The sequence below is a fragment of the Salvia miltiorrhiza genome, chromosome 7 (genome assembly GCF_028751815.1).
Source record: "Salvia miltiorrhiza cultivar Shanhuang (shh) chromosome 7, IMPLAD_Smil_shh, whole genome shotgun sequence".
Lineage (NCBI taxonomy): Eukaryota > Viridiplantae > Streptophyta > Magnoliopsida > Lamiales > Lamiaceae > Salvia > Salvia miltiorrhiza.
This window is the reverse complement of record NC_080393.1, coordinates 30,159,331-30,170,590: the sequence shown is the minus strand read 5'-3', so window position 1 is coordinate 30,170,590 and position 11,260 is coordinate 30,159,331. Positions and strand designations below refer to the sequence as shown.

The 11,260-nt window shown below is 33.8% G+C and overlaps 2 protein-coding genes across 2 annotated transcripts; both read right to left on the bottom strand.

The window, feature by feature from the left end:
• Positions 1 to 582: 582 nt before the first annotated feature.
• Positions 583 to 3,012, bottom strand: LOC130995943 (cytochrome P450 CYP749A22-like). The gene is made up of 5 exons (XM_057921463.1): positions 2,737 to 3,012; positions 2,458 to 2,681; positions 2,172 to 2,398; positions 1,727 to 2,105; positions 583 to 1,641 (listed from the first exon to the last, which is right to left on the bottom strand). Exons 1-5 carry the CDS (start codon positions 2,996 to 2,998, stop codon positions 1,207 to 1,209), a joined length of 1,527 nt encoding a protein of 508 aa, XP_057777446.1. The 5' UTR covers positions 2,999 to 3,012; the 3' UTR covers positions 583 to 1,206.
• An 80-nt stretch (positions 3,013 to 3,092) lies between these two features.
• LOC130995957 (cytochrome P450 CYP749A22-like) lies at positions 3,093 to 4,735 on the bottom strand. The gene is made up of 4 exons (XM_057921484.1): positions 4,532 to 4,735; positions 4,214 to 4,446; positions 3,753 to 4,131; positions 3,093 to 3,679 (listed from the first exon to the last, which is right to left on the bottom strand). The coding sequence occupies exons 1-4, from the start codon at positions 4,733 to 4,735 to the stop codon at positions 3,254 to 3,256; spliced, it is 1,242 nt and encodes a 413-aa protein (XP_057777467.1). The 3' UTR covers positions 3,093 to 3,253.
• Between the last annotated feature and the right edge of the window lie 6,525 nt (positions 4,736 to 11,260).

The following is an 11,260-nucleotide window of genomic DNA, read 5'->3' as shown; positions in this document are numbered from 1 at the left end:
GGAATTAGAAAATGTGGGATCCCATGGGACTGAATACATTAGTTTGCTAGATTAGTCAATGGTCAATAATTCCAAATTAATTGAATTTTGCAAGGACTAGTATAAATCATAATTATTGACGCATCATGAAGATAAGTGGAAGAAACCACATTTTTCTACTAGGGTTTGTCTCTTTCAATTATTGATGGCTAACAAAAAGCACGTAAATTAATTGGATCTACTATATGCTAATATATTGTTTAGGTTTTAAGTCTATTACGAAACTCCAGCGACCGAATAGTGAAATCTTCAATCATTAAAAAAAAAAACTTACATATACATGTATCTTTTTCCTTTTGTTTCTCAAAGTTGATGCTTACAGTTGAAGATGTCTGATTCCTTTTAAAAAGTTGGTGTAATTCAATATAAGAAAAGGCATTGTCATGTGATAGCTTTGGAAATCAGCCACTGCAATCTCTAGATTTCATAATAACTATATAAACAATTCAATGATTCCCTGCTCACATGATTGAAATAAAATATTACAATCCACATTATCATGAATAGCAGATCAAGTAAACACCTCTAAAATTATAGTATGTGTGTAAAATTGTTATCATTTTTTTGAATACAAATTCTCGATAGTTTTGTGAATGGGGCCATGTACAGGCTGGAATTGGATCATGTTTCAATCCAATTGATCATAGTCAATTCCAAATGGATAATCTAATCCACTGCTTTAATTGTACAGTTGAAAGAAATACTAACACTCCACACACAATATCAAGATCAAATTTTTAAGTCAATGGACAGTTTTGATGCAGAGTTTGCTGGATTCCAAACCTCACCTCCAAGAGATGAGCTCATGGCCCCCTTGAGCCGGCTGCAACTCAAGCCAGCCACCATGAAACCTAATGCAAGTGATAAAGAAGCATCATCTTCTTCAACAGCAGCAGCAGCAGCAGCAGCTTCTTCGTATTTTTCGAGTAAAGATCCGATCCCTCTCCTCTCTCCTCTCGTGCTGCCTTCCATGATTGAGCCTCAACCAATCCAACAAAGAAACAATGGCTAACTCACATTCATTTGTTACTCATTAGTTTTTCTACTATGTAGATTCTTGCAGCTTATTGATCTAATTTTATTGAATCTTGAATAAGATAACAGCTTAATATCTTGTATAAACTATATATTCATACATGCTATCGTGCATCTTGCAAGAATATCATTTCACTGCTGCAATGGTTGGAGAATTATTTGCACACCGCATTGTGGTCGTGTGGTGATGATATTAATAGGGAAATGAGCGTAATTCTTCGACAACGTGAAGCTATAACGTTGAAGGATCATCGAGAGCGCAATCTTGGCCTCATTGGTCGCGAAATTCAAGCCAACGCACGTTCTTGGGCCGTAGCCGAAGGGGAGGAAGGCCATGGGGTTGTTCCTGGTAGCTGTGGCAACACCCTCTGCAAATCTCTCTGGTTTGAACAAATGTACATCTTTCCCCCAAATCTCTTGATTCCTATGCAGCGCTAGAGTTGGGATGTGGAATTCCATCTTGGCTGGGAATTCGTATCTCCCGATCCTCACTCGCCTCGTCCCCCGCCTCACTAGGCTCGCTACAGGGCTGTAGAGCCTCAACGTCTCATTCATAATCATGCTTGCCTTCATCAGATTCAACACATTGAGAAATGGTCAAGAAATGTGATGTGTGAATTGTTATAATCATATATTATAAAAATCTGCTTACTGTCTTCAATCTAGGAAGGCCTTCTGCAGTAGGATTCTGCTCTCCAAAAAGCTCCAACACTTCTTGCCTTGCCTTTTCTTGCCAATCTGTGTGGATTGCTAAGAGGAATATTGTCCATGAGAGCAAGCTGCTTGTAGTTTCGTGTCCGGCTAAGAAAAACACCTTGCATTCATCGATGACATCGTCGATTGAGATCCTACTCTTCTTGTCTGAATCATGGTGAGCTTTCAACAATGCTCCAAGAAAATCGGTCCCATAATCCTCTGCTTCTCCGGCTACCACTCTCTCCTCTCTCTTCCTCACTATTGACATGGCAGTATCACGGAGGGACTGCTCGATCTCATCTGACTCAACGTCGTCTCGCGTCTTCCAAATCATTCTGCAAATCCCTCATCACTCAAAAATGAGACATAACATAGAATGGTGAAGGTGGTGTGGAAGTTACCCGAAAGGTCGGATCTTGTCCATGTTCTTGAAGAGAAGAAAGCCGAGCTTGGTGAGCATGTCGAAGATGTTCTTCCCTTCTAAATAACTGCTTCCAAATGCAGTTCTTGCGATCACCTCCGAGCTCATGACTTTGAGCTCTTCACACACATCCATTTCTCTGCCTTGGTATTGCCTCCACTTTTGCAGCATTGTTTCAACGCTTGCAATCATGGATGGAATCATCTCCTACACAAGCAAACAGTTACAGTAGAAACTTCTAGATGGAAATTGCTAGAATTTTTCACCTTCAAGCTTTCTGCATAGAATGCATGGTTTGCCAATTTTCTCAGCTTAAACCACTTAGCCCCTTCAGCCATAACAAGCCCATCTCCAAGCAGCTTCTTCACATTACCTCTACTTTTGGGTTTGAGGAAAATCCCTTCCTTGTTTGTGAGTATCTCTTTAGCTATTTCGGGCTCGGTTATCACCACATGAGGTTGAGGGCCAGCCCAGGTAAGGAAATTCTTTCCTGTTACAGACAAATATGAGACGAGTTTGGGAACAAGATTTATATACGTAGTTACCATAAAGCTTCATCCATTGGTAGAACTGAGGCTGGATTTTGGGGAATATATCATGTGACAGCTCCATAGGACCCTTGAGTGCTTCTTCTCTCAAGATCGTGCTCTCTTTTGTGGTTCCATGAACTATTCTATACGAAGGGCCCGTGATTCCCTGTGCCTTCATCATGCGCTGCACGTGAAATGGTATCCATATTGCCTTGTAGATAAATCTGATCAGGGTAAATGTGATGAGATGAAGCATGATCTGGATGATGGTGATCATGGTGAATACAATGCAGCAATGAGATCACGCGAAAACCCCTCGTATTTGAAGGGACCAGACAACATACATTGTTTGGGGTGGTGATGAAAACAAGTCAGGCAAACAAGGCAATGAAAGTGACATTAGATGTTTCCTAGGATACATATGTTTTTAATGTAGAATGAGATAGAACTAATACAGTTTCTATCAACATATAAAAGGGAAAATTACATTTTTTTTTAACCAAGTGATCAGCACACATTCATTCTACGCAGATTACAGAATGATTTGAATTCCATGTTGAGGATTGACAGTGAGAAGCTGAAAAGGGGCATGGACATAGTTTGGCGAGAGCGTGAGCTTGTAACGCTGCAGGATCATGATGAGCGCGACCTTCGCCTCATCACCTGCAAAGTTCAAGCCCACACATGCCCTTGGGCCGGCCCCGAATGGGAGGAAGGCCAAGGCCGTGGGATTCCCGTTCGCGGCCTTAGCCACCCCATCACCAAACCTCTCAGGCTTGAACAGATGAGCATCTCTCCCCCATATTTCATGATTCCTATGCAGTGCTAATGGTGGAATGTACACCTCAACATCTGCAGGAATCTTGTACCTTCCTAATCTCGTTTCTTGCCCTACTTTTCTCGTGAGAGCAAGAACCGGGCTGTACAGCCTCAACGCCTCGTTCAGAATCATAGTCAGCTGCAAGAAAAGGTATAAAATGAGAAACATCAAAAGATCACAGAATCTTCATAACTTTTGATTGTTCACATACAATTTTAAGCCTAGAAAGGCCTTGTGCAGTGGGTTTATCCATTCCAAAGAGATGAAGCACCTCGTCCCTCGCTCTCTCTTGCCATTCCTCGTGGATGGAGAGCAGAAGAGCTGTCCATGACAGCAAGCTGCTGGTGGTCTCATGTCCAGCAATGAAGAACACCTTACACTCATCAACTATATCATCTAATGAGATCCTAATCTTGGGATCAACCTCATGATTAACCTTCATGAGGGCTCCAAGAAAATCATTACCAAAGTCTTCCAACTGCCCTGTCCTAACCATATCTTCCCTCTTCCTAACCAACGATACAATTGAATCACGCAGTGATTTCTCAACTCTGTCAGCTTCAATCTCATCACTTGGCCTCCAAATCCTCCTACAATATTATCCCAATCAGAAACAATAAAAGTAAAACTATAATCTTGAAATTATCAAAAAACAGATGAAGAAGTAAATACTTGAGGCCGAAAGGTCTGATCTTGAAAGCATTTCTTGTGATCAAAACTACCAACTTCATGAGCATGTCGAATATGTCTTGGCCTTCAACGTAGGTGCTCCCAAATGCAGTCTTAGAGATTATATCCGAGGTTAAAAGCTTGAATTCCTTGCTTATCTCGATTTCTTTACCTACATTCCCTTCAAATCTCTCCAACATAGTGTCCACACTCTCCACCATTGCAGGAACCATGTCCTAACATTAATATATATAGCAAGATTATTACAAAAAAAATACTCCTACTAAAGATAAAAAAATGCGAATCATTTAAGTGAGTCACCTTCAAGGAGTCTCCATGAAAAGCATAGTTAGAGAGCTTTCTTAATTTGGACCATTTTTCACCTTCTGCTACAACAAGGCCATCTCCCAATAGCCTCTTAACATAATTTAAAGGCTTGCATTTTTTGTAGATTCCATCCTTATTTGTTAATATCTCCCTAGCCAACTCGGGTTCAGTGACAATTATTTGAGGTTGATCACCCATCCAGGGACGGAGCCAGGAATTTAGTTCGGGGGGGGCTGAACCTGTACGGGCCCCCGAGAAATTTTTTTTGGGCATTCAGTATATTTAAGGTATTTTTTTTTATTAAAATACGAGCATAATACTAATAATAACGAACATTATTTTCATAGATTATATAGTTTCAATATATCACAAAACTTTTTTTGGAAATTCCGTATATTTAAGACATTTTTTATTAAAAGGCAAGCATAATAATAATAATAACAAACAACATGTCCATAGATTATATATTTTCTATATATTACAAATTAGTTTCAATACATTATAATTTTTTTTAGCATTTCATACATATTAGGCATTTTTTATTAAAAGACAAGTATAATAGTAATAATAACAAACAATATTTCATAGATCATATAGTTTTAAAAAACAAAATTATCCTTAAATTAAGTATATATGAGAGAATATAATAACCAAATACTCTTTTATAAAACAAAATTATTTTATAATAGGTATAAACATATATCTATATATATTATTAAAAAAAAAAAACTCAAAATTTGGGAGGGGGCTCTAGCCCCCCCTAGCTCCCCCCTGGCTCCGTCCCTGCACCCATCCAAATGAGGAAATTACTTCCTGTTCCACACAATAACTTAAACAAATTCAAGAATCACACACACACATGCATATTAGTTCAAGATGGGATTACCATATAACTTGATCCACGAATTCAAGTGGGGAAGAATTCTTGGAAAAACGTCATGACTGCAGAGGTCGTCGCAGCTGCTGATTGCTTCTTTCCTCATTTTGAGGATGTCTTTGGTGTTTCCATGAATGAGTTTGTAGGAGGGCCCTTTGATCCCTTGTGATCGGAGGATTTTCTGGATTTGAAGAGGCTTCCACCATAGTTTGTGGATTAATCTCGCTAAAACTACCAGGATTGAGATGATGAAGAAGAAAGTGATCATCACTGCTGTGAACTAAGAAGGTGTAAGTAGTTTCGATTAATTAGGATTTATAAAGTTGCAGGGAATCAGAGAACTGGGATTTTAGCATATAGATGATCGCAAAGAGACAAACGAAACGGTCTTTGTTGATCAACACACAATTTTGTCTGTTAATTGCTGCCTCAAAGGCTTCTAATATGAGGTATTAAATGTTATACACGGCACCACATACATTTTTATCAAATATTCTAATTAATGTCAAGTTTGAACTTAGAGAGTATTCAATCTATCTATTATATGAAAACACAGTTTGTGGTATTTTAGCAAATAAAACAACATATTAAGGGTAAATACATTAAAAGCTGCGCTGCCCAACAACATATAAAATAACATAGTCAAATCACAACCCCACTAAATATAATGGGGTGTTAGAAAAAATCGTGGCCTTTACTTCAATATAGAATTTAAATATATCCACATTTAAATATTTCATTAACATCTCATTGAATATCAAATTCGATTAATTATTGATTCATTATTTTTTTACGCAGACTCATTTACAATCTTAATGTTAATTGATATAGTACAATAATTATTTAACTGTTAGTTACATAAAAAAATAAATTGAATATTGTAATATGTATCAATAATTGATTTATATATATAATAAAATGTCAGATTGTATTATTGCTATAATAATTCTAATTTTTTTCTTTATAATTTATTTTTTGTAATATGATATTTATTAAATTTAATATTATATTCACTGGTTTGACAATATTCATTATTTTACACTACTTCAAATAAAGTAATGTTTGAATAATAAAATCTATGTTTTTCTTATTAATTAATTTAAGTCATAAATAATGATTTTTAGGCACTACATAATTTAAAATTTTAAATAATTACTCTTTCCGTTCATAAAATTTTTGCCACATCCTGAACGGCACGAGATCTAATAAAATGTGAGTGGATTTGTGATGGAATAATATACACCATATTATTATAAATAAAAGTGATAAATTTTTCATGGATGGATCAAAAAAAATTATCATCGCAATATTTTCGTATAAAAAATGCTTTGACGTATTAGTAATATATAAAGGAGTTTTCTCCCCTCCTCCAGGATTTACGTTGACGTCGATTATTTTATTTCATTTTTAAAATATACTTGCATTTTTTTATATTTTAATTCTGTTTTATATTTATATTTATTCATTTAATTATGTCGCTTAATTCGATAATCGCCGTGCATCGCACGGGAGGGCGTACTAGTTGTTCATATGCTGCAGTGCTGATGCTATTTTAATGCTTGTGGGACGAGTGAAGAGCTATGATGCACGGATTCTTCAAAAATCAACATGTACGGCGAATCAGATTCTTTTAGGGTGCGATTCTCTCGGATTCTCGTCGGATTCGCACCCGATTCGCCACGTGGCGTATCTTTTAAAACAATTTATAAAAATAAACCGAATTCGCAAATTCCATGGGCGAAATTCACGTATCTCGTGCACGAAAGGCCTACACAAGGTTATTTTGATAATTTTATTTTCAGTTATGACTTATATATCTATCTATTATATGAAAACACAGTTTGTGGTATTTTAGCAAATAAAACAACATATCAAGGGTAAATACATTAAAAGTTGCGCAGCCCAACAACATATAAAATGACAGAGTCAAACCACAACCCCACAAAATGTAATGGGGTGTTAGAAAAAATCGTGGCCTTTACTTCAATATAGAATTTAAATATATCCACATTTAAATATTTCATTAACATCTCATTGAATATCAAATCCGATTAATTATTGATTCATTATTTTTTTTACGCAGACTCATTTACAATCTTAATGTTAATTGATATAGTACAATAATTATTTAACTGTTAGTTACATAAAAAAATAAATTGAATATTGTAATATGTATCAATAATTTGATTTATATATATAAAAAAATGTCAGATTGTATTATTGCTATAATAATTCTAATTTTTTTCTTTATAATTTATTTTTTGTAATATGATATTTATTAAATTTAATATTATATTCACTGGTTTGACAATATTCATTATTTTACACTACTTCAAATAAAGTAATATTTGAATAATAAAATCTATATTTTTCTTATTAATTAATTTAAGCCATAAATAATGATTTTTAGGCACTACATAATTTAAAATTTTAAATAATTACTCTCTCCGTTCATAAAATTTTTGACACCTCCTGAACGGCACGAGATCTAATAAAATGTGAGTGGATTTGTGATGGAATAATATACACCCTATTATTATAAATAAAAGTGATAAATTTTTCATGGATGGATCAAAAAAAATTATCATCGCAATATTTTCGTATAAAAAATGCTTTGACCCGTGCGATGCACGGGTGGACGTATTAGTAATATATAAAGGAGTTTTCTCCCCTCCTCCAGGATTTACGTTGATGTCGATTATTTTATTTCATTTTTAAAATTTACTTGCATTTTTTTATATTTTAATTCTGTTTTATATTTATATTTATTCATTTAATTATGTCGCTTAATTCGATAATCGCCGTGCATCGCACGGGAGGGCGTACTAGTTGTTCATATGCTGCAGTGCTGATGCAATTTTAATGCTTGTGGGACGAGTGGAGAGCTATGATGCACGGATTCTTCAAAAATCAGCATGTACGGCGAATCGGATTCTTTTAGGGTGCGATTCTCTCGGATTCTCGTCGGATTCGCACCCGATTCGCCACGTGGCGTATCTTTTCAAATAATTTATAAAAATAAACCGAATTCGCAAATTCCATGGGCGAAATTCACGTATCTCGTGCACGAAAGGCATACACAAAGTTATTTTGATAATTTTATTTTCAGTTATGACTTATATATCTATCTATTATATGAAAACACAGTTTGTGGTATTTTAGCAAATATAACAACATATCAAGGGTAAATACATTAAAAGCTGCGCAGCCCAACAACATATAAAATGACAGAGTCAAACCACAACCCCACTAAATATAATGGGGTGTTAGAAAAAAATCGTGGCCTTTACTTCAATATAGAATTTAAATATATCCACATTTAAATATTTCATTAACATCTCATTGAATATCAAATCCGATTAATTATTGATTCATTATTTTTTTACGCAGACTCATTTACAATCTTAATGTTAATTGATATAGTACAATAATTATTTAACTGTTAGTTACATAAAAAAATAAATTGAATATTGTAATAAGTATCAATAATTGATTTATATATATAAAAAAATGTCAGATTGTATTATTGCTATAATAATTCTAATTTTTTTCTTTATAATTTATTTTTTGTAATATGATATTTATTAAATTTAATATTATATTCACTGGTTTGACAATATTCATTATTTTACACTACTTCAAATAAAGTAATATTTGAATAATAAAATCTATATTTTTCTTATTAATTAATTTAAGCCATAAATAATGATTTTTAGGCACTACATAATTTAAAATTTTAAATAATTACTCTCTCCGTTCATAAAATTTTTGACACCTCCTGAACGGCACGAGATCTAATAAAATGTGAGTGGATTTGTGATGGAATAATATACACCCTATTATTATAAATAAAAGTGATAAATTTTTCATGGATGGATCAAAAAAAATTATCATCGCAATATTTTCGTATAAAAAATGCTTTGACCCGTGCGATGCACGGGTGGACGTATTAGTAATATATAAAGGAGTTTTCTCCCCTCCTCCAGGATTTACGTTGATGTCGATTATTTTATTTCATTTTTAAAATTTACTTGCATTTTTTTATATTTTAATTCTGTTTTATATTTATATTTATTCATTTAATTATGTCGCTTAATTCGATAATCGCCGTGCATCGCACGGGAGGGCGTACTAGTTGTTCATATGCTGCAGTGCTGATGCAATTTTAATGCTTGTGGGACGAGTGGAGAGCTATGATGCACGGATTCTTCAAAAATCAGCATGTACGGCGAATCGGATTCTTTTAGGGTGCGATTCTCTCGGATTCTCGTCGGATTCGCACCCGATTCGCCACGTGGCGTATCTTTTCAAATAATTTATAAAAATAAACCGAATTCGCAAATTCCATGGGCGAAATTCACGTATCTCGTGCACGAAAGGCATACACAAAGTTATTTTGATAATTTTATTTTCAGTTATGACTTATATATCTATCTATTATATGAAAACACAGTTTGTGGTATTTTAGCAAATATAACAACATATCAAGGGTAAATACATTAAAAGCTGCGCAGCCCAACAACATATAAAATGACAGAGTCAAACCACAACCCCACTAAATATAATGGGGTGTTAGAAAAAAATCGTGGCCTTTACTTCAATATAGAATTTAAATATATCCACATTTAAATATTTCATTAACATCTCATTGAATATCAAATCCGATTAATTATTGATTCATTATTTTTTTACGCAGACTCATTTACAATCTTAATGTTAATTGATATAGTACAATAATTATTTAACTGTTAGTTACATAAAAAAATAAATTGAATATTGTAATAAGTATCAATAATTGATTTATATATATAAAAAAATGTCAGATTGTATTATTGCTATAATAATTCTAATTTTTTTCTTTATAATTTATTTTTTGTAATATGATATTTATTAAATTTAATATTATATTCACTGGTTTGACAATATTCATTATTTTACACTACTTCAAATAAAGTAATGTTTGAATAATAAAATCTATGTTTTTCTTATTAATTAATTTAAGTCATAAATAATGATTTTTAGGCACTACATAATTTAAAATTTTAAATAATTACTCTTTCCGTTCATAAAATTTTTGCCACATCCTGAACGGCACGAGATCTAATAAAATGTGAGTGGATTTGTGATGGAATAATATACACCCTATTATTATAAATAAAAGTGATAAATTTTTCATGGATGGATCAAAAAAATTATCATCGCAATATTTTCGTATAAAAAATGCTTTGACCCGTGCGATGCACGGGTGGACGTATTAGTAATATATAAAGGAGTTTTCTCCCCTCCTCCAGGATTTACGTTGATGTCTATTATTTTATTTCATTTTTAAAATATACTTGCATTTTTTTATATTTCAATTCTGTTTTATATTTATATTTATTCATTTAATTATGTCGCTTAATTCGATAATCGTCGTGCATCGCACGGGAGGTCGTACTAGTTGTTCATATGCTGCAGTGCTGATGCTATTTTAATGCTTGTGGGACGAGTGGAGAGCAATCATGCACAGATTCTTCAAAAATCAGCATGTACGGCGAATCGGATTCTTTTAGGGTGCGATTCTCGTCGGATTCGCACCCGATTCGCCACGTGGCGTATCTTTTCAAACAATTTATAAAAATAAACCGAATTCGCAAATTCCATGGGCGAAATTCACGTATCTCGTGCACGAAAGGCCTACACAAGGTTATTTTGATAATTTTATTTTCAGTTATGACTTATATATCTAGCTATTATATGAAAACATAGTTTGTGGTATTTTAGCAAATAAAACAACATATCAAGGGTAAATACATTAAAAGCTGCGCAACCCAACAACATATAAAATGACAGAGTCAAACCACAAC

Bases quoted from the DNA above. Each gene is read 5' to 3' on its own strand.
- LOC130995943 (XM_057921463.1), bottom strand. From the start codon at position 2,998: ATGATCACCATCATCCAGATCATGCTTCATCTCATCACATTTACCCTG. The intron at 2,106-2,171 runs GTAACTTCCACA...AGGGATTTGCAG, and splicing joins GACAAGATCCGACCTTTCGG to AATGATTTGGAAGACGCGAG. The intron at 1,642-1,726 runs GTAAGCAGATTT...AATCTGATGAAG, and splicing joins GCCTTCCTAGATTGAAGACA to GCAAGCATGATTATGAATGA.
- LOC130995957 (XM_057921484.1), bottom strand. From the start codon at position 4,735: ATGGGTGATCAACCTCAAATAATTGTCACTGAACCCGAGTTGGCTAGG. The intron at 4,447-4,531 runs GTGACTCACTTA...TATTAATGTTAG, and splicing joins TTCATGGAGACTCCTTGAAG to GACATGGTTCCTGCAATGGT. The intron at 3,680-3,752 runs GTATGTGAACAA...CTTTTCTTGCAG, and splicing joins GCCTTTCTAGGCTTAAAATT to CTGACTATGATTCTGAACGA.